Raw genomic sequence first — 23,399 nt, 5'->3', positions numbered from 1 at the left:
TTCATGGAGAACTAGAACAATTGCAGCTCTCTGCAACAACCACAGCTATTTTGTTGAATTAAATGAATACAAACCATAATTGCCCCCCATCTAGACCGCAAGCGATCAAAATCTTTTTTTATTCACTCGCACTTCTAACGCAACAGATACATAGCTGCTCTCTCATTGTAATGTATGCAGCTGTCTGCGACATTTCACTGTTCACCAGTTCAGTTGACTGTTTCATGCTTCCTCTGAACAGAGACCGTCAGTCCTGCTGTGTGTTTAGTTCTGTTAGCTGTATAAGCCCTGTTAGGCATACACCGCATGACTCAACTGCCCACCAGATGCTAACAGCTAACTAGCTCTCCGAACAACATTCAATTAAATATGTTTTCAAAAAGTGTGAATCATTGTCAGCGTCCTTCAGCATACAATCATTAATAAACAAACGATATTAGGCTGATGGGGTCTAGCAGTGTGCAAGGTTGTGGACAGAGAGACGGACACAGTGATGCACACACACACACACACACTACCGATTACATAATCTCCTGGCCGAGATAATTAAAAATACAAATACGTCCTGACATTTCAAAGCTCCTTCCTTGCTGCAAAGTACAAACCTCACTTTACACGTGACACATCTTTTAAAGTGCCTCTGTGTAATATGCTGGAGACAAAACAGTGATTAGGAGTTGCTGTGCTTCATAATTCTTACGGGTTCATGAGTAAAGAAGAAAAAAACCCACATTACTCTGAATGTTAACAGTGGGATTGACAGTTTTAGTGATTTAGCAGCCAGTGAGCTCCCCCAAGTGTGAGCTCAGAACTAACCAATGTAAATAAATTCCCCAGGCTGTGTTGGTATAGCAGGCTTTACTTTGCTCTTTACGAGTAATCGCTTTTCATCTGATGCCAGTCCAGTGCATACAGTGCCACCGAGGAGGGTCAGGATTCATGCCGGTGTCTGGTCACTGTGCTGGCTGAAAGGAGCTTATGTGCTTTAGACGTTACACCGAACCCATTATTCAACAAAATATCTGTTTGTGACAGATGCAGGGCTGTGACTGCATGCCCACCTTGCATAACAGACATGCAGACTTTGACTCAAAACACCATGTGGTTAGCTGTACGCTGTCAAAGATTTACTTTCGTTTTGTTTCTTAATGACCTGTTTTTCCCTTCAGACGCCATACTTTTGGCCATCAAACTGCTGGGAACCAGAAAACACCGACTATGGTGAGCGAGCCGCTCTGTTAGAGTCTAATTCCTGCTTTTTACATTGTGCAGTACTGAAGAGAGTCAAATGATGCACACTGTTTGTGTCGCGCATTTGTCCACCAGATATGTTGATACGGCTGGTGTAACCAAAGAGTCAAAAGACGAAACGCAAATGATGCAACTGCAGAAACATTAAATCACATTTAGTTGATATGCTTGGCCCACAGTTAGAATCAGCTATAGTGCAGTTAGCATGCACCAACGGTGGGCTCTCTATCACACAGACTGATTACAGTGAAGGAAACCAGGGACGTGTTTGCACCTGTTGTGCACATTTAGCTGAAGGTTTTAATACTGATACAGGGACGAGCTCTTCATTGTTTACAGACGAGTGGAGATAAACATTTAATAATGCCAAAAATGATTTGAGCGCATATAGCAGCAGCGTTGCAGATCTTTCATCTGTTGTTTGAGTTGTGGGAGAGGAAAAGGGCCAATGCTCGTTGTGGGAATAATCCTGTGAGTGTTCGGGGAAGTTAGAGTGCCTCAGATGTAGCAACTGATTCACATGAACGATGCGCCTTAATGAAAGCACTGTAATGGCGTAACGAAGCTTCCACATAATGGTCAGTTAACAAAGGGATGAAGGGATGATGACAGTACAGGAAGACGTCAAAAGTCAGGCGTGCACAAACACACACAACTAATCAAACACACACTGTGACAGGCGCTCAGACACCATGCACAGCCAATGACCTTTGTGATTTGCAGGCCAGTTTAAATGTGCAGTTGAGAGGATTACATGAGTAAAGGCAGGGCCACTTGAGGCTGTTAAAACCAAGCTGAGTTCCCTTTCTCTGTGTATCACCCATCTCTCTGTCTCCCTCCGTCTCCCAGCTGTTTACCTCTGCAAAAGAACAATGCAAAACAAAGCACGTCTGGAGCTTGCAGACTATGAAGCGGTAAGTGAGAGAGGTCCTGTAACGCCTGCATTCCCCTCTTCACATATCTGTTCTGCGTTCAGCTCTCAGGCTTTATCTCTTGCCTTTTTGTTCATACTGACACTCAGAACATTTGTTTTTGAACATGTTTTTGTTCTTGTTTTTGAACATTAAAGATGGTATCCAGCCGTGCACTGTACACATCATGCACAGTAAACATAATCAGCCCAGCCCAAAAAAGCCTTTTTTTCCACCTCGATTGTTCTTTCTTTCACTTGCAGGAGAGCTTAGCAAGGCTACAGAGAGCTTTCGCCAGGAAATGGGAGTTCATTTTTATGCAAGCAGAAGCACAAGCGAAGTAGGTTTCTATAACAACCACACATGCATTGAGTGAGTCCTCTTACACGCTCATTCTGACATGATTGAATTTAGTGGTTTATTACAACTTCCCTGTGATTACCAGCACACAACTTCACAGATGAGCTGCACATTAAACATGTGATGGAGTAAATGCGTCATATGTGTGTTGGAATAAGCTACATGCTCTGTAAAAAAACGGTTCTGAACTCCCTTTTTGTTCCTCAGAGTGGATAAGAAAAGAGACAAAATTGAGAGGAAAATTCTCGACAGTCAGGAAAGAGCATTCTGGGACGTGCACAGACCAGTGGTGAGTGAAATTGCAGATGTTGTCGCGTCATCGTCACCTTTGCTGTTACCATTATAATTGCTGACATTATCAATATCATCTGAAATGTTTCTGCAAAAGAGAACGATATTTGAAAAAATGATTTCACACTGATCAACACACACACAGAATGAAAATGACATTCTGTTGATATAATATGCACGTTATGCTCTCTGGGTTATATTAATCCATTCGACATATCTCACCTGCATCAAGCTGTGCGACAAAGTAATATTGGTTTTGAAAATATTATGCAGTTCATGTTATTCATACATGAGCGGCACGTGAATAGAGAAAAGAGGTGGACACACTGTAAATCCTCCGTCGTCTATTCCTCTGCCATACACATGAAATGCCACATCAATAACTGTCACAACACGTCAGCGTCACTGCTGCTCTTTACCTTGTTCAGACACACTTGCTTGGCATTAACATTTATTTCCCCCCTGAGGTTACAGGGTCTCCTATGCTGTATTTCTCTGAAAGCCGCTGCTCCGTGCTTAATTGGAAAATGAGTTCAATTTATGCATCCTTGGAGCAACATAATCAATATTAATTCAAATTTCACAGTGACGCTGTCAAGCTACTTCGTTCTGTTCTTCTGGAACAGACTTAGATTAGACCATTTGTTCAATCAGCCAGAATTTGCACACGATTTACCGCTGCTTTGCTTGTTTCGCTAGAATTGGCACATTTCATGTTTAATTAACCAGCATATGACACACTGTCCCGGAGACTTCTGAGCATCGCTTCACAGTCCAGCGAAGCATATTGGATTTTATTACCGAACAACTCATGTAATGGTGGCGAAATTGTACCTTTACCATTTGTGGTGTCATGCTAGAGGGCAAAGCATAAACAGCTGACGTTTTATAATTCAATTTACGCTGAATTAACAGAATTTTATGATTTTCTCTTCACTCTTCTCACAGCCTGGATGTGTGAACACAACAGAAGTTGATATAAAGAAGTCGTCCAGAATGAAAAACCCCCACAAAACCAGAAAGGTACGACACATCTCCCCACTGACACACCTTTCTGTTACGGTCAGGGTTGATAGCATTGGAACACATACATGAACAGACAGACTTATTGTTCCTTGTGTGGTTGTCAGTAGATATAAGGCTACTATTACTGATATTCAGTTTAATTTATATGTGTTTTTTGTCATCTCAGTCTGTGTATGGGCTGCAGAATGATATCCGTACCCACAGCCCAACCCACACCCCCGCCCCAGAGGCCAAGCAGCCTACAGAAGAAGAACTGCAGGAACAGGTTAGACCTCTCCGAAAAAAAGAGGATTTAAACATTCAAAGTCAATGCTAGCACTGAAATTGCAACTGTAGTTCTTGTTTTATTTTATCTGTAATTCTCGTCATATTACACAAATATGTGACGTGTACATAACTACTAAGAGTACAATATTTGCATTTTTTTATAGTGCGGTTCTTGTGACTTCATGGAGACTGGTGCATGCTAATTATTCCATGTTGTGGTTTCAGATCAGCTTTTGGCAATTGCAATTAGACAGGCATCGACTGAAAATGTCCAAAGTGGCGGAGAGGTGAGCGATGGACTTTGTGTCTTTATTCCGTTTTGCCATCGATCTGTTTATTGAGCCTTTAAACGGCCTAGCGTGGCGTTGAATTGAGCGCTCCGATGACCTTAGAGAGTGATTGGGCCCAAACAATGCCTTCAGTGGGCGTCAAGCGCTGACGATTCCAGATAGCCATTTCCTTCAGTGAAAAGAGAGGTGCGTTCTGCAAGAATGAGGAATTCAACTCACATATATATATATACAAACTCATTCATAATCACTCACAGGAAGGTATGATCACGGAGCACAATTTTCTCAGATGTGAGAACTAGATATTATTATTATTACGCCAAATGTCCACCAGTGATACACATTGCTGTTATTCATATGCTTTTGATGTTTTTCCTTAAAAAAACAGTTTGCTGGCCTACACAGAGCAGTACATCGAATACGACCCCTTCCTCACGCCTCCAGACCCTTCAAACCCCTGGATCTCAGACGACGCCACACTCTGGGAGCTTGAAGCCAGGTGGGTGATACATGTCTAGATACATTTTACGTAGATTAGTTGAGATATTTAGGTGTGTTTTGTTGCACACGTGCATCCTCTGGGAAAGACGTGTTGCATTTTGGTGTGTCCTTTTTCAGTAAGGAGCCAGGCCAGCAGAGGGTAAAGAGGTGGGCTTTCGGCATCGATGAGGTTCTCAAAGATCCAGTGGGAAGAGAGCAGTTCCTCAAGTTCCTGGAGTCTGAGTTCAGCTCAGAGAATCTCAGGTACTCACCAACACAAAACACTCATGAGAACATTGTCTTGCCATGAATCCCCTGGAGGCGTGACGTAACCTTACAGCGTCAATCAATATTTTTGACTTCATTAATATGAATTATAATCAGATACATAATTGGAGAGTGTGACTCACACCCAACAACAAAGCATGTTGTTTCTCAGCTGATTTGATATTTAATATTCTGCCATTCTTTACTCCACGGTGTGCGAATCAATATTTTACGTCATCAGATTTCTTATTAGAATTGAATATACAACAATTCATCATATTTTATAAGATGATAATATATGTAATATCTGCAAAGCAAGCAGTGGCTTTAGCTGTAAAATAAATATAGTAAGAAGTACATTTGCCTCTGAAATGAAATCAGTATAAAGTAGCACAAAGTAGATATATACTCAGGTGAAGTGCCTAAATAATAAAGCTGGTAAGATAGCTGGATCCAGTCATGTTTTTTGTAATCGGAATTACGGACTGTGCCTTCAACCGTAATTGCCACATGCTGAGTCACAAGTTCAGGCAGCTGTGAGGGCACAGCTGCCTGAACCTCTGTAAATTGTACCCTCAACCACAAACCAAGTCTTCAGCCTAAAAGAAACGGTTTGCTTTTTGGGACCAGATTTTTGTTCCAACACGTGTCGTCACAATGTGACTGTGTGAACAGATATTTGTCGCCACAACAGCACACACACATATAAATGCACACATGAAAGACTGTGGAGGATTTCACACACACACACACATATATGAAATGTTCACATTCACTGTATGATACACACAAACATAGCGCTCATGTCCTCATGTGGTTTGACTGGAATAGCTGAACATTGGTTTTCTGTGGTTCTCTACTGGTGAGAGACATGATCAATAAGATTCACTTCAATGGATTTTTACTGTCTGCACACATAATAGTGGGAAGCTAACAACCATCATTGTTATTACTGGGGTCATTGCTTCTTTCTGGTATAAGAGGTAATACAGTGAAATTGTTGAATCGAAGCAGGGAGAGCTGCTGGGTGCAGCGTTTAAAGAGAGAATGCACCACAGTAGCTGTTTCTAGAATAACACAGGCGGGAAGGAATATTATGTTAATTTGTTTATTCATGGGAACAGGAATATTGCAGAGTATCAAAGATGCATGCAAACAGCTTAATATGAATAGAGCAACCACTGTGCAGCATAGCTCCCCTGCTCCCTCTGATGGTACATGCCTGCATTGTTTCTGCCCAAAGCTCATAATGTGGTCAGTTTAATTGAATTGTAATTTAATATCTCAGTCTGTTGAGCATCATTTTAACTCTCCTGTTATTGAACGGATGTATCACTAACCTGAAACATGCTGCTATTAATGGACATATTAACCCTGTAAACCCGAACTTTTTGAAATTGAACTTGCTGTATCGTGCTGTAACTGTCCAATGCTCTTAAAAGGAATTATTTAATTATTATATAAAATGTGTGACTAAAAGCTGATTTACATGGTTTACTATTACTTGTGCCACTTTTAATTTGTGGTCAGAGCTACTGCATTGTTTACCTTTGGGCTGTAGGTTCTGGCTGGCGGTCCAGGAACTGAAGAAGCGTCCCATCAGAGAAGTTCCAACCCGGGTTCAGGAGATCTGGCAGGAGTTTCTGGCCCCCGGAGCGCCCAGTGCCATCAACGTGGACTCCAAGAGCTACGGCAAAACCACCCAGAACGTCAAAGATCCTGGACGCTACGCCTTTGAGGATGCACAGGTTCAGATGATACAAACACGTCAAATCATATCCACAGCTAATTTCTGTTCATGCTCTGTACATAAGCAGAGAACAACTGACTGGAATGTTGCTTGTGATCTGAAACTGTATTTTTTTGCAACTGTCACAACAGCAACAGCTTATGTTGCAATTTATGAATCACAACTCTGTTTCGGTGGTCAATGAAATATTGCATTTTATCCAATTCCACTCAGCATGATGTGCTCCTGCACCTGCGCTTTTGTAAATTACTTTCACGTTATGCGTTTCTACAACAGGAACACATCTACAAGTTGATGAAGAGTGATTCCTACAGCCGATTCATCCGCTCCAGTGCCTACCAGGAGTTATTACAGGCCAAGAAGAAGGTGAAAAAAAACATGCTTCAAAATATTGGATGAAAATCTTTGTTTGAAAATAGCAATAAGATGTAGAGAACTACATGCAGGTATATACTGACTCTTTAGTGATGCTGAAACCTGTCTTCCTAGCACCCAGTGTCCTGCCATTCACACATGTAAATATAGTTGCTGTTGCACTAACCTTTAGTGACGTATCCTGCGACAGGTGCGGGGTTGATTTAGTTCTGCTCAGTAACACAGATCTTTTTAACCACTAAGAGGCAGAAGATCATAATGGTTTCGAACATCATGAGCAGGATCAAGTAAATGTTCTCCTACAAATAATGTACTGTGTCTGATGTGGATATACAATTCCTCAATACAGCGATGTATGTGGTAGAGTTGCTTAAATGTCAAACTAAATGGCACCTGCCTGCCAGCAATAGCAATGGGGAGCAGATAGAGTGAAGACAACATTTTATTGACAGAGTCTGCTGCAGGTGTGGATGAGGGAGTCGCTGATCAGAACTCCTTTTGGGTTTGAAGAAACCATTATGAATACCAGAGACATAGAAGCTGTCATAACATGATGAATAATTCTGAATTGCACACTTGTATTTATGTGTTCAAAACCTGCTCTGTCTCATGCCTCCTACACGTCCACTGCCTGCCATTCTGGCAAAGAAGATTTAGCTGTGACAGTTCGATTTTTTTCATACAATACCATTTGAATGCAGTACATTGGAGATGACTATTTGTAATAGCTTTATAATGACGGAGTACGTTATTTTCTACAGAATAATTTATACATAGAACCCTGAATCCTCTGCACGGTAAATTTACTCAACGTCTCTTTTTTTTGTCCCCACAGAAAAGTAAGAACTTGTTCTGAAGGATTTTGCTTCCAGGTAATGTCCAATACAAACACACACGGTACATTGTCAGCTGTTGTATTGTCAGCGATACTGCCAATTACTGTAGGTATGTTGTGATAGACACTTTTTTTTTAGCATCTTTTCTGTTTTTAGATCTGTAGAACTATATGTAATGTTACATTTACATTCAGCTCAAATCTTAAATTTGCACAGTGCATGCAATGCAAATGCATGGCTGCTCGTATTGTTATTCAACCAGAACATACACGTATTTATTCTCTCTCACTCATTTACATATTGACCTCATTCTCTTTTCCACCCGTCTGTTCTGCCTTCCTTCTCTTGTCCCATCACAGGGGAAACCACGAGCATCCAAGAGGCTGACCAGTCATGTGCCATCATGCTAAAATCAATGCCATCTCTCTCTCTGGGACATTGAGAGGGGGGACCATCTCATCTCTTCGTCATCATTGTCTGTCCATCCGCTCTCGGCTCAGCCGGGCGATGAGCCGGACCGTCTGTTCGTCTGTTGTCCACCGGATGTTGCATGTCCATGGAGAGGATTTTCCTTCTTCACTCTCCTCTTACAGTACCTGATATATTTCCAGTATTCTTAGAAAGGAGGCACTGCTGGACTTGTGAGAACACTGACAGACTGGCGGGATGACAAATTCAGTGTTCCAGTTCTTTCCATTGTAACTGCTGGATCGGAGGCCCCTCTCTCACTTCCAGCTGAAACAAATGATGTCAGAGAGAAAAGAAAAAAAAGAAGAAGAAAAAAGTAAAATGACAGCTTAAACTGATAAATCGAACCAATGTCATCACTTTACATGATCTGGGGTCACAGATACTTTGTCACGCTATGGGAAGTGTTGTGCAGAATGAATATACAATATATATACATATATATATATATTATAATTATTATTATTATGATTATTTATTGTGCATATATTTTGCTTTGCATTATTTTATTGCATTACAATAATTAGCACATTTGGTTTTCATTGCACTTGTAAAGTCACATTCACAATTACAAAAATACTGTCTCCTGTCTCCTGTAGAACATAATTCTTTGTTATTCTCTCCTGCATTTATTTTTATACCATATTTAAAGACACTTTTACTCATTTGTATTATTAAAGTTGGCCCTCTATCTGTTACAATGTCCTGGGTTTGGATTTCTTCAAACTTCCTGATCAAACAAAGTGCAACTTTAGCATTCATTCGTTCATTCTGCAGGATTAGAAGAATCCAATAAGTCGTTGAATAATGCACTTTTGGTTTCGGCCACTAGAGGGTGTTAAGGTATTTCCTACTGCAGGGAACTGCCTCCTCTCAGCAACCAGCTCCTCCTCAACACAGATCAGCAAAATGCACCACAGTACTCTGCAGACAAATGAAGTTTTGTCATGCAAGAGTGTCATCATCCTCTGGTCTGCTGAAGGGGTTATTGTTCAGACTGTACCCATCTGAGGTTTTGCAGGGTCCGTTGATGTTTCAGCTCTTTGATGGCAGAAGTGACAGCCAGTTCTTTTCAGTCTCTGTGCCCAGTGGTCAGCTTAGCAAGAGCCACAAAACAGACAAACATTATTGTCTCAGTTGCAACTCGGAATGTGAATTGTGGCATTTTTTCAAAGCATTCTGTTCATGTGTCTCGGTACATAGAGTGATTTATGGATTGGGGATTATGGGTTGTAATGTGACGTGGTAACGGTGCCAATGAGCGAGGATAATTTAGGGGTATTGAAGGACATCATTGTTTCTTCACAATTTTGTCCTTTATTGTCCATGGTGGCAAAATGCCATCCCTCTCCTAAAAATGTAAATGTAAATGTCAATCATGGGGATATGGGTAAATAAAACTTACAATGGAACAAAAAGAAGACAAAGGAAAAGCTGTCATTTTGAAAGTTTGATATATCATGGATGGATGGATTTCAAAAAAAGATATAAAAGACAAACATCAATAGGCAGAGGGAGACAGACACAGGGAAAGACAGACTTAAATGAAAGAAAGCTTGGTTTGATTCACACAATGACCAATAGGATAAACCCTCCCAGTTTTGAGGAGGGAAGGGGGTGGTGGGGATTCAAACTAAGGCAGGCTTTACAGTGAGTCAAACACTCTCAACGACAGACTACAGACAGTCTCCACGGCACTAAGATACAGGCTTTCTGTGACAGGAGATCTGGAGCTTCTCTCTACAACTGAAAAACAAAAAGCCTAAAAAAAAGAGACTGAAAAAGTGAGAAAGAGACACGGCTTGTCCAGGGGGATGGAAAATTGATCGAGTCCACGATTTAGAAACTTTGGTTGGTAGAGGGGGGAAAAAAAAGAGGAGCAAGGACAAGCCTCGGGATACGACAGATTATGTTGCCATGGAAACCGAAACCTGGAAGCGGACGCAAGGACCACTGAAGGTGGACATCCTCCCTTGACTGCATCCTCGACGCGTTACTGTCCCGCTGCGACCCTGTGGTGAGAGGTACAGAAACCATACTTTATGCTTCACTGCTATGACACCTATTTAACTCCAACACTTTAACAGTCAAAGAGCTCTTCCAACAGCGTTGCAAGAACTTTCTGAGGGTGTTTTAAAATGTCAACTATAACAAAGAGTATGCACCAGTTACAAATGAATGCCATGTCATTCCATGAAGTGAACATTTAAATTACCCCCGATTCTGTGGCTGAATCAACAGGAAATACAAAATACAATGATAAATGCTTTGATAATGGACAGTCTTTGCAGTGTATGTGCAGAAACAGTGACTATACAAGTGATACTGTTGTCTACCACTTGGATTTACTGAGAAAAGTGTAGATAAGTGAGTGCTGGTTCAACATATCACTCATATGACTCAGTGAGTCTCTGAATGACTAAGCGCCGAAACATGTAATCCGACCAGCAGTAGTTGTACAGCTATTTAGTATTTCTGCCAGCAGTGAGGGTTTGATTCCCACTGGGGCCACCCATTGAAATAAAATATATGCCTTCGAGGTACTGCAAGGTGTTCTGGATAAAAGTGTCTTCTAAATTACTATAATTAGTGGCTGGAGCTTCCAGGGAATTAGTGTTGTGAGTGAGATAATTAGTGAGTGATGACAGTGTGTTGTACTTTGCATCACAGTGAGATTAAGAGTCAGTTTAGTTTTTCCAGTGAATATGAAAAAGGGAGAATTAAGAGATAATGATGTTAATGTACACAGTGAACTTTTGTTCTGTGTAAAAAATAATCGATATTATTTTACTCTGTTCATTTGTACAGGTGTGTATTCTCTTTTGTATGTATCATTTGTGTATTTCTGTGTACTCATGTACATCCGAGTTGGTGTGTGAACACGTGTGCATGTGTTTCTACCGTATGCGTGCGGTGAATGCCTTCTGATCCTTCTTACAGCTCTGGTGACTGCACCACCTTGTACAGTCCGCTCTGATGTCAAAGAGGATTTAGCACACATTACACTTTCTTTAGCAACAGAAAACACTTAATTGTAAGCCTCTAAATACAGTAAAACTGGTATTTGATGGAAGCCTTAACCACATTCTTAACACGTGAAACAGGTACTAAGAATACAGTGAGGAAAGCAGATTACAATTGCAAGGAATGCTGTATTTTGGCCAGTTGTGGGATTCTTTTTCTGTTAAAATCAAGCATTTTTCTTCACCTTGTGTGGGAGCAAAAATGGCTTAAAATAAGTGTTATTAAAACCCTTAACAGTGGCCTGCTGGTGCACCAGTCATTGCAATCTCATGCTGAGCAACCAAACATTGTTCAAACCCACAGAACAACAATTTATTTTTGATGGAATGGTAAAGCTATAAAAGATGATATTTCTTTTGTACAAATAGCATCAAAAAGATCAAGCTGGTACAACATATAAATGTGATTCTGTCAGACAGCATGATATGAGGCCATTTTAGCAGCCTTAAAGGTGCCATACAGGACTAAGAGCATTAATATAGCAACAAAGAACTATTTGCTATGTAAAGATAAGGTGGAGTAATGGCTACCTGAGCTGAGAATGAAGTCCCTCTACCCCTCTGTGTGTTGTAATCAAAGCTCCGGCCGTTATGCCCCATTGGCTAGCTAATGGCCGGCGCCCTGCACTGCGCTTATACCACTCGGTTACCACTGATAACGCAGTCTCGACCATAGGCTGTAGAAGCCGCTGAGGGTGGTTTCAGCGATCGGCATCTTGGTAGTGACGACACAAGTAACTCCCAGCTAATCCAAAAGTGGGCAAAGAGTTTACGCAGCAGAGGACACAGCTAACAGCTAACCTAAGATGGCACCCACCTAAGCGCCAAGAAGGTTGCTGCTTGGTCCCAGCATAGGGCCCACCCCCGGGTCAACACTGTTAGCTTGGTCAGCAGTGTTGCCGTTGTTTGCAATGTTAGCACCATTAGCTGCTAGCTGCCAGGTCAGTCGTCACCACATCGAGAGTTGCGTGGAGGCACTAGATATGCTCTAAATTTCTAACTGAGCACCTTTAAAGCTACTTAAGGGAAAACTACATGGCAAAGCTTAGGGTATGTTAAGGGGTTTAAACAAACTTTAAGTGCAAATGGAAGGTGGTGTTAATCACTGCAGCTAAGTGGTGTCCTCCTGATCTGAAATGTGAAACCATGTACTATCATAGCATCTCTAATTGCCTCTCATCCTCCACTAAAGCACTTAATGTTGCAGAGGCGAAGGAGTTCCCTTACATTCTTGCCAGTACTTAGTTTGGGAAAGCATTATATATGGGCTGCTAGTGATTATCAAGATGGATTGTGGTGACAAATGGCTGCCCAAACGGCCTAAAGCAGCCTCCTGGCAATATTGGCATTAGACACATTTAGAGAGAAAAAGCCCCCAAACGACCCCCCCCCACTCAACTGTTAATGAGCCAACAGACGAGCGTAGTTTGGGAAAATAGAATCCGCAAATGCAGATAATGACATGGTTCCTCTTTGTAATTGGCTCCAAGTGAAAACATTTCATTTACTTCTCTTTCCCTCTTTATATCCTGTGTATGTGTTTGGGTCTGTCTGTGTGTGTGTGTGTGTATGCACATGTGTGTGGTCACGTAGCCTGTGTGCGCGTGTGTGTGTGTGTGTGTGTGTGTGTGTGTGAGAGAGTGTGTGCGTGTGTTCAGCTACCCTTATGTGATTGAGGTTTGAGCTGCACGGTGAATTAAATGCAGTTCTACTGTAATTAACTGCACTTACCAGTCTGTGTATGAGACTTTCTGACGCACCAATAATTGAGGCATCAGGTTTTGTTTGTTTTAACCTGCCTTTGAAGACATGCTGGGAAGATGTTTCACATGGTTTAGTGGAAGTACATCTGTGTGCACGAATTTGAAAGTCTTGAATGGATTATTGTTTCTTTTTTTTTCAATAGTTTAAGAACTGACAATCTGAAATATCAGAGTATGTTTCATCTAGGCTGGAGATTTTTCGTCTGTCTTTAACTTTCGAAAAGAAAAAAAAAAGACCCATTGTTATCCAGTCAGAGAACATTGCCATGGTATTATAATTCCAGTATGAAAAACAAAACATAAGTTCCCACTGATGATAATAGTTGTTTTTCAAAAAGACTGCAGTCTCTCTGGTATTTGTTTCTGGTATTTGTAATTTCATTCGAGGTCTGAATTTTGGAACCAAAGTCTGCCACAGTTCAGTGAAGCATATCTCCCAAGTATTTGTGGTCCTGCTAAAATATAAAGCTGTGTTTGTGGACAATATTAGTGTTCAGCAAAGGTCCGGTTCAGTTCTGCCTCAGCATTAACTCACATAACCACAGTCTCCATCCGTCTCCGGGACTCTGTGGTGATTAGTGCTGTGCATCAAGGAGAGACAGACAGATAGATGGACAGAGAGAGACAGATAGTAAGGGAAAGAAATGAATAGACAAACAACTTGTGGAGCGATAAACAGTTGTACGGGGAGGGCATATACTACGCATGAAGACTACTATGCACAGTGAGGTTGGTTTTGTTTCCCAGTCGGTCATCTGTCCTAAACCCCACCATCTCTCCAGCCCCTTCCATCTCCCAACCCAAACCACTAACCACCTCAGGGGCTCCCCCCCGAACCCCATGAATCCCTGCCCCAAAACCGCAATTTGTCTCGCAGCAGAGATTGATTAGTGTAGCTTAGCAGGGCCGACACTATCATACTTAGGCAGAGTTTGAGAGTGGAGAGGGAGCGCTGCTGCTGGCTGTATAGGCCATCCGTCACGCCCTATGTACACAGTCGGTCAGGTCATCCTTCAAAAGTCCCCGGGGCATCACCGACTGTAGCTCACCAGCGTTAAAGGGTGCCTCTTTAAACGATGGACAGCGGGAGAACAGGGAAAGAGAGAACAAGAGGCTGCACGCAAAAGCTGAGCCTGTTCCCTGACCAGGCATAAATACCAAGTCAGCAGGAATGAGAAGGAGCAGCTAACAAATGAGACCGTGTTTTACATGGAGGGTAGATCACTGGAAGATGGAGTGGGGTCATGACTCCATGATGCAGTAGTTGGTGAAGGACCCAGTGGGAGTCTGCGGTTTAGTTATTCTAACCCGAGGATGGGCGTGCGTGGGCGCTAGCTTGTGTGAGCATGTAAAACGTGGGCCTACAGAAGAAACAAAGCTGTGAGCTGCAGTTTCCGTCTTGATTTCAATATTTAAGTTTGGCAAAAAAACATATATATATATATATATATATATATATATATATATATATATATATATATATATATATATATACATATACATATATACATATACATATATACATATACATATACATATATACATATGTATATGTATATATATATATATATGTATATATATATGTATATATATATATATATATATATATATATATATATATATATATATATATATATATATATATATATATATAGACACCTGGCTCCATCATGGCATCAAGCTGCACTTGGCCAGAGGCCCACAGCACTCTGATGGGAGGAGGCGGACTCTGTGTTTACGTCAATGATGCTTGGTGCTCAAAGTTGATGAACAATGTTTCCCCGATGTCGAATGTTTAATGTTAATGCATTCCTCCCGATGAAAGTTAAAAAAATGCACGACAGGAATGCACTACTCTTTTTGTTTTGTTTGTAATGTTTCTCTGGTGTAGAAACAAGAGATCAGATTTGCACAAGAAAGTGTTACAAAGTCAGGTGTCTATGTAACTCCAAGATATGTATATCTCCTGATATCCTACACAAAATGTCTGGTTAGAATTCAAACCCCATTTCTGCAAGATGGACAAACAGCTGCTCTCTAGCTTACGTTGGGTGCTGCCGGGATAGTGATATACTGACTCGAGTGCTCATGCAGCTCGGACAAAGCTGCCATGACCTCAGGGTCAAGGGCAGAAAAAAGGAGGCAAAAAACTAAGTGGATTATGATAAAGGGATTTGTACCATGTCGGAGTGAGTTGCAGGTCCAGGAAAGGAGGAAAGGGAACATACTAATTTGTACAGCAAAGAAGAGTCTGTGAATGGGAACAGACAACGGCCTTGAGGCAGTTTGGTTCTCCGTCAGGATTTCTGACTTGATGTCATGCAACGCTTGTCAAGAGCAACATCTGCTGAAAAGATGCTCGAGTGATGATCAAAAATGTGCCGGCGCAAATTCTGACAGCACGCACACGGGCAGATACTCCGTCCTGAATGGCAGCGAAATCATTTGTCGAAATCATGCGATCTTTCTTCTTACATTATGGTGATTATGGACACTCTGGGTCATTCTCAGTTCAGTTTGCTACATCATATATCACCAAAGAATAGAAGAGTGGACTCCCAAAGGGTATCCGCTAGAGTTCCCCAACTCTTCCCTAATAACATGCAGATGGGCCTTCCTAATGCCTGTTTACATATCTGCGGCATAGTTCATGACTAAAGTAAGCAAAGCACTAATTATTTTACCCGGCGACGGGACCAATAAAATCAACTTCCCCTTCTCGTAATGGGTGTTTAAGTGTATCCTTTGATGGCCGGGCTTTGTTTATTTTTAGAAGAGTTGCGTAGCCGAGAGAAAAGCAAATAGAAGTAATGACACAGAGATGCTGACAAACGGGGGACCTGGTGATGGATTCATTTCCCAAATGATGCCTTGAAGGCTGGACTGCAAAGGTGGTTTAACACAAATACAGATTGACACAATTTTAAACATGATTGGCTGATATGTTTGCAATTTGTCAAAACGTTTGTCATGTATTATCACATAGTGCCTGAATGATTCATTTTTAAATTCTGTTCAACAGATGTTTTATTCTTCAGAATTTTTTTGTTTTTAATCCGTTGAGGAATGTCATGCATAGTAATGTGCCTCTCTGTTTTTCCAGAATGCTGTGGAGAATAACTATCCCAGTCATACTAGCCGGGGTGCTCTGCATCGCCGCAGAGACCAAAAAGCACCGGCCCCAGGGATCCATCCCGTCCCCACACAAGACCAAAGGGAACCTGTCCTCAGAACGTCACCACCGGCTATTGCAGCAGAAACCAGAGGTGCTATCCTCCAGCCGGGAGGCCTTGGTGGTGACAGAGCGCCGCTACCTTCGCAGAGACTGGTGCAAGACCCAACCCCTCCGTCAGACAATCAGCGAGGAGGGCTGCCGCAGCCGCACTGTGGTCAACCGTTTTTGCTACGGCCAGTGCAACTCCTTCTACATTCCCCGCCATATGGGCCCCAACTCGGGTGAAGGCCAGAATCGAGGCCAAGCCTCAGGTTCTGGAAGGAAAAACCACAACAAGGCCCAGGAGCCGTTCCAGTCCTGCTCCTTCTGCAGGCCACACCGCATCACACAGCTCACAGTGCAGCTAGACTGCCCAGACCTGCAGCCCCCTTTCAGACACCGTAAGGTGCAGAGGGTCAAACAGTGTCGCTGCATGTCTGTAGATGTGAGCGGCCATGGGAAACTGTGAAGGACTAAGAAGGCCTTTTAAAATTGAAATGACACATGATCTGTCCAAGGCAGGAATTCACAAACTTCACCCAAGCAAGCGCTGGCTGACAGTTGAACTATTCTGCACTGTGTCCCACAATAAAATGACATGAAACACAGAACTGATATTACTAAAAAAAAAGGCTCATCGATGATTTAATCAGAGACTAGCAGCCATGTTGGCAAGCTGATGCTGTTGAGATTGATTCAAGTGGCTGCACAAGAGACACTGATGAGGAAGCAGAGTTTTAAACATTAAGCACGTTTTTCCTCCCTGTTATTTCCAGTTCATATCTACACGACTATTTCTACATGTGTCATTCGATTCCTTTGTAATAAAGGAGAGAAAGTGCCTCGGAGTTTTAAAACTACAAAACAAAGGATACTGCTGATAATTCAGTGTCTTAAAGAAACCGTAGAAATAGTGTGACCGCTATTAATGTAATATGACATGTTTTTATGCAGGTGGAGCTACAGTAATTACACAGTTTGCCACCATGTTTTAACCTGTGTAGGAGATGTGTTTTACAAGTATTGTATCCGTTATCCTGTATCGTTTCCTTGACTTCTGTTATGTCCCAAGTGATGCACAAGCTGATGTTAATGAAAAGATTTCAAGAAACATGAAGCAACACAATGACCAGTGGCATCCACCTGCTTGGACACAAGCCTGGCTGTATGCTGTACATTTGCCACAAATATACTAGCCAGTAGGAAAAACATACTGCAGCATGTGTAATGGAGGTGCAATGCAATATATACAGTATATAAATATATTTTATGTATGTGTGCAAGTATATATGGGAAAAGTATATTAAATCTATTTCATACAAAACAGTGGTGTTTCGAGTGCATGTAGTTCTGTACCACGTAATATCACAGATGGACAAGTGATGAATGGAAAACAGTCAGCAGTAGCAGATTTAAAAATTAAAAAATGTTTGTCATTTATTATATTCAATAAATATATTTTTTCATGACATGGGTATTCAATCAAAACACATTGTTGATATTGCACATGAACATAACGGAACACACAACATGGTCATATGGCCCCCATATGAGAGTTCACAGACTCACACAAGCACAACTAACTGCATAGGGTTTTGCTTAAAACAAAGCATTTTGACATTACTGCTGAGTAAAACAATAGCTCTAAATTGGATCATATCACTTAGGTATGCATGTCCTTGTTGGATGAAACGACATATTATACTACAATATAGGAGCTGCTATGATCATCACAAGGTTCTAAAGCAAACTTGATGAAACGCTTAAGAAGCGTACGGTTGTCACGTTTCAGCTGATGTAAAACTGATTTCTCTTCTTAACATGTAACATTTAATTCCAGGCGATACGTCTCAAAAATAAGCTCTGATCGACAGCACTGATTTGACCCCTCCACTGTGCGATAAGGCACTTTCAGTCTGGCAGGTGATCCATGCCTACCGTGTAGAAATGTTATAAAAGTCTGTGCTTTTTACCATTAATGGAGATATAAAGAGGAAGTGCTTCTTCCTTACTAAAACTAAGTTTAGGAATCTCGTTTAAAAAAAAAGAAAATAGGCTACACATGGCTTATAAAATACTGAGTAAGCTTGGATATAGTGTTGCTACAAATGTCAGACTACACTGTGCATGTTCTAGCAACGACATTTAATCATCTCAGCTTAAGGATGTCTTTTGGTGGCAATGTTTCATTTAATTATGCGAGTGCTATAAAAGGGTGGCTGTGAATGTAATTTTTCATTCCACTTTTAAACTAACAGGTCTAAATCAATTGAAAACAAACACCGGAAGCAAATAAATGCTGTAAAAATGAGTCACGTCAGATTGTACAGACGGTGCTTGTGTAATAGGCTGGGTGATGATAATTTTCCATTCTCTGCTTCAGATCTTCTGACCCAGTTTTGCTTTCTGCGGAATAAAAAACAGACCCGAGTTATTTATAGCTGGCAGCACTGGCACTCATGAGTGTTGTTTCTTCAACACCCTGACAAGTGTTTGGAAGGAGGAGGCAATTTACACCAAGAGAAAAAAAAAATACTGCTGAAGCTACATCAACAAATTAAAGCACAGACGCAACCATATAGCAACTGTGACAAGAAGTGCAAAGACGTACGATTCCAGTTGCATGTTTGGGTTTCACATTGTAGGAAGCCTTCTCCTTGGCCTGTTTGAAGCGCTCTTCAGCCCTTTTGACCCTAAAGAAACACCAATTACAACCATCAGTTATCCGATGGAGACTTCAAAAGCTGGACACATTCATTCACACTGCTGCTTAAATTCACTATTTTCACCACAAAAAAAAGAAAGATGCACTAGGAAAAAAAAACAGCTTAGGTCATCCAGACTACGGTAATTGGGGTATTTGGAAATTTTGGTATATGTGGACGCAATGATCTCGGTTTGTCAAAGTGCCAGTGCTCCCACTTTAAAATGACTCACATCGTTTACTACTGCATGCAGAGAGCCAGCAGTGTCACTACTCATTTGTGCTTTAAAAAGACGAATTATCAGCATGTTGACATTGAGCGAGGAACAATTCATGCTAACAGACATGTATCTTGCTCACTCATTACTCGGGTACTGTGTGTGCCAGAGTTGCATGTCCAAACAGGTAAGGATTCATATCTATAGTTCCACTGGAGTCTAAAACCAAAACCAGGAGAGAGAATTGGGAAGATTGCCTCGAGCAAAGAGCAAAGAGCGAATGCTTTTTAGGCTTTCCTACTGAACAAGCAAAGCTTGTGACATTTTGCTTCTCTTACAAATACATATCACAATTCAATCTTCATTTGGCATAATGGACCAATTTGCTTTTTGTTGACATATGCAGCAGTATCTTTGTATTCATCAAACCACTGGAAGCTATCTGGATGCTGCATGTGTTCTTTTCATTACTGGGGTGAGGACAAAGATTTGGGTCATTTAACCTCTTTTCCCTTCATGAATTTGAATGAGTCCGATAGGATCTTCAGTGAACACGATATACTGAAAGTTATGAATAATTCAGGAACGTTTGCTTGGGGAAGTAACATTGGTGCATCTGTAATAACATTTCAAATGGGTCAGAGAGTGGTGCACCCTTCCCAAAGACACGTGAAGAGAAAGTGACTGAACAGCCACTGATGCCTCAGCAGGATTTGATTTTAGGACAATAGGTTCAACGGATCTTTCAGTGTCCGTATAAAGTATAATGTTGCATTCTGAAAAAGGGAACGCGTCATCAGATTCTCACCGTTCCTGTAACAGCAGCTTATTCTGCTTCTTCCACTGGTCTTTGAAATCAGTGGAAAACTCGTGCCAAATGGAGAAGAAAGTGTTGGGAGAGACCTCTTTCTCTCCTGCCTTGGGTTTAACTGAGAAGGACACACTCAACTCCAAGAAGCTGAGGACGGAGAACAAAAATATTACTTCAAGACTAAACGATTACAACGTGAAACAGACAGAAACGTACAACAACTGCTGTGAAACTTGGCCGTGCTCAGCAAATATCCGAAATATTAAAGTTAATCTTGGAATAATATGCTTTTTCAGAGATTTCAGAGTTACATTAAAAAAAACACAAACCAATGATGACTGTGCATTTCAGAGAAGAAAAATGCAAACACAATGGAATTACTGCCACTAAAGCAGCATATTCATTCTGTTTCTTTTCTGACAGATTAACTTCAAGGACTAAATTAAAACTCTTGTACATCTAATATAGTGCTTTGTCACTCCTCTCCTTAGTGTGAAAACGCTTCTATTTAAGTGTGTGTACATATAAAACGCACAGACTGTTCTAAGCATGGGTGAGGAAAGAGAGCAAGGGAAAAAAAAAACATGTTCAACAAGGAGACAAAGACAGATCCGGCAAAAGGAAAGCATGCATATGGCAGGGGATGACACATGTTCAAGTGTTAGATGTGAAGACCATTTGCAGTGGATCAATACAGAGGACAGGTTGGGGTCTCTTTGTTTGGAGTGTGCTATAGGAACACATTCCTAGCCAGCAGTAACAGAAGCCTGGAGCCAAGGCTGTCTACTCTCGCTCCGCTTAGATAAACAACACAGACACCGCACATGGGGCCTCCCGTCTGCCGAGGGCCTGGCATGATGGCCTGCACCTTCCATGTAACTGTAGGAACCGAAGATCCTAAATATTGACAAAGTAGCATGATTATATTACTTAAACTGTGAGAGTAGATCACTTCGAACTGGATTGGATTTCAAATGCGCAACTGTGATCACCGTTTTGACACTTGAGAAAAGATCTAATGTAAACCCATGAAATTGAACCGAAGTGACTGCAAATTATTTCTTTTTTTTTTAGGTGAAGAAGCTGCAGGAAAATGTTTGAAGAGAGAAAAAAGAAGAAAAAAGAAGATAAAAACCTTACATCTTCTGAGTGTCTGCCAACTGCTTCACTTGCGTCTCCAGTTCGGTTGTGGCTGTGAAGGACGGCACGTTGTGATAAAAGGAAAGAGCAGAAGTAAATACAGGATTAGATTAGAACTCATTCAGGATTTCCTGTTACATCAGAAAGTGCATCTTTGACCCACGATGCAACTTGTATATAGGAGGATTCCACATGTCACCATGACTTAAATCAACAGTCGTCTCCAAGGTCAGTGCTGTGCCACCAGCTTATTAAGTGTTGGATTGTCTGCTGTTGCACAACTGACAAATGAGTGCTGCAGATCGCAGGACAAGTGCTTCTTTGTGTATGTGTATGCATACACATATACACACACACACACATACATACATACATATATACATATATATGTGTGCGTGTGTGTTTGTGTAAGAGGTGTGAGCGAGTAAGAGAGAGAAAGCTGGGAGTTGGACTACATGGTACACATTAGGACATATTTCAAGCAGGCCACAACATTTATCTCGGTGGGCCATCAGGATCATTTTGACTGCGTTATAAATGATGATATAAGAGAACAGCAGCGAAATGTGACAGCCTCAGTCAAGAAAATGCTGCAGGTTACTACTTATCAAATTTCAGACCCATGCTGATTTTTAAATACATCGTAGTAGAGTCAATCCAGCTGTTTCTTTTTTTTATTTTGCTGGTCTGTATCTTAAAGCTAAGGTTCAGTTCTCTCCCACACAGATTCTCCATCCCCTCAACGTCAATTATCTTTAAACCGATGCGGCCTTAAACTGTCAAATGATCTGAAATGACCTATGGCCTCCTCATGGCGTTCCAAGACAGACATGACAGTAGATGGGACGGAGAATTTGTCCTGGCACAAATCTGTGTTCTGCTTTTATCCCCGGAATATCTGGCTGCTACGTGTAATTGAAGCCAGAGTCACATCTAAAGATCTCAGACAAACCCTTTGAGCCCATGCACTGTACCATTCCACAGCGCTAAATGACGCTGCAAACCATGATCGTGTCTCTCTCTGCTGACGGCTCATCAATGAACGATGACAAATTGATAGATAATATGAACAGGGCTTGCTAGAAGCATCTCAGTATCAGAACTGTGCATTGTCCTTTGAGGAAAACAGTTTTAAGATTAAAATACAACTCTAAACTGGAAGATTCTGCGACGAGTGACGTCAAATCCATTTCTAGAAAATTGAATATCACGTAAAATAGATTAACTCAGAATTCAGATCTTGTAGTTTAGTAAAAACAGCAAAACTAAATTGCAGAAATACTCCGCATCCAAACTCTTACTTAACAAAAAGCACCAAAGTATCAAAATCAAAACATACTTAAATATATTAATAGTCATTTTTGATATCCTCTCTCTTTTTGATAAGTCGGTGTTCCTTTGATGGTTTGCTTTGCAGTGTAGGCAGTTGTTGCCAATGCTGGAATAGCAACTTTTTCCAAAAGACATTCTGTCGATCAATCAGGGTTTCACCAAAGTCCCTTTGAAGATCAGCCAATAGAAATGCCCTCTCTCCGAAATGACGATTGGCCAAAGTCTCTCGCATCGGGCTCGATTTTCTAAAGACTGAAAAGGAAAACAAGAGACCCTGCAGGAGTCAAGTTCTCTCTCAGACCACTTGAATTACAACATGCTGACAATATTCCTACCCCAGCTTTAAGTACAGTACAGTAATATTTAGTTACTTTCCACCACTGCTGTATTTACAACAAAATAACAGATGACAACATTTCAAGGGATATTTAAAAATGTCAGTTCTGTTATCACTTCATGTGGTTTGACAAGATACAGATTATGTCTACTTAATATGTGACTTTACCATAACATGGTATATATATATCATGATTTTAACCCTAATCTGCCTACATGAGGTGACAGCCTATAAGCAGCAGAGTAGTAGTCAGTCGAAAAGGGAGGGAGGGTTTGACATCAGTCT

At 41.2% G+C, this 23,399-nt stretch overlaps 3 protein-coding genes across 3 annotated transcripts in view; 2 read left to right on the top strand and 1 right to left on the bottom strand.

Annotated features, from left to right (window-relative positions):
- rgs7a (regulator of G protein signaling 7a) overlaps positions 1-9,175 on the top strand; it is a gene marked incomplete at its 5' end in the record, with an annotated part of 45,497 nt that extends 36,322 nt beyond the window's left edge. Inside the window, 13 exon segments of the mRNA XM_079279572.1 lie at positions 1,170-1,221; positions 2,101-2,165; positions 2,426-2,502; positions 2,730-2,811; positions 3,762-3,836; positions 4,006-4,104; positions 4,332-4,393; positions 4,785-4,895; positions 5,015-5,140; positions 6,705-6,891; positions 7,170-7,259; positions 8,104-8,140; positions 8,464-9,175. Of these exon segments, the coding sequence (XP_079135698.1) occupies positions 1,170-1,221; positions 2,101-2,165; positions 2,426-2,502; positions 2,730-2,811; positions 3,762-3,836; positions 4,006-4,104; positions 4,332-4,393; positions 4,785-4,895; positions 5,015-5,140; positions 6,705-6,891; positions 7,170-7,259; positions 8,104-8,124 (1,047 nt within the window). The 3' untranslated portion in view covers positions 8,125-8,140; positions 8,464-9,175.
- A 1,069-nt stretch (positions 9,176-10,244) lies between these two features.
- Positions 10,245-17,942, top strand: LOC306785332 (gremlin-2-like). The gene is made up of 2 exons (XM_079279675.1): positions 10,245-10,596; positions 16,462-17,942. Exon 2 carries the CDS (start codon positions 16,463-16,465, stop codon positions 17,039-17,041), a length of 579 nt encoding a protein of 192 aa, XP_079135801.1. The 5' UTR covers positions 10,245-10,596; position 16,462; the 3' UTR covers positions 17,042-17,942.
- Positions 17,943-18,050: 108 nt separating this feature from the next.
- fmn2a (formin 2a) overlaps positions 18,051-23,399 on the bottom strand; it is a gene marked incomplete at its 5' end in the record, with an annotated part of 34,765 nt that continues 29,416 nt past the window's right edge. The window contains 4 exons of the mRNA XM_079279913.1: positions 18,051-18,978; positions 19,184-19,265; positions 20,303-20,452; positions 21,446-21,497. Coding sequence (XP_079136039.1) covers positions 18,952-18,978; positions 19,184-19,265; positions 20,303-20,452; positions 21,446-21,497 — 311 coding nt within the window. The 3' untranslated portion in view covers positions 18,051-18,951. The remainder of the gene's footprint in view (positions 18,979-19,183; positions 19,266-20,302; positions 20,453-21,445; positions 21,498-23,399) is intronic.

Source organism: Melanostigma gelatinosum, assembly GCF_949748355.1.
Source record: "Melanostigma gelatinosum genome assembly, chromosome: 12".
Classification (NCBI taxonomy): Eukaryota; Metazoa; Chordata; class Actinopteri; order Perciformes; family Zoarcidae; genus Melanostigma; species Melanostigma gelatinosum.
This window is presented reverse-complemented; position numbering and strand designations above follow the sequence as displayed.

Bases quoted from the DNA above. Each gene is read 5' to 3' on its own strand.
- LOC306785332 (XM_079279675.1), top strand. From the start codon at position 16,463: ATGCTGTGGAGAATAACTATCCCAGTCATACTAGCCGGGGTGCTCTGC.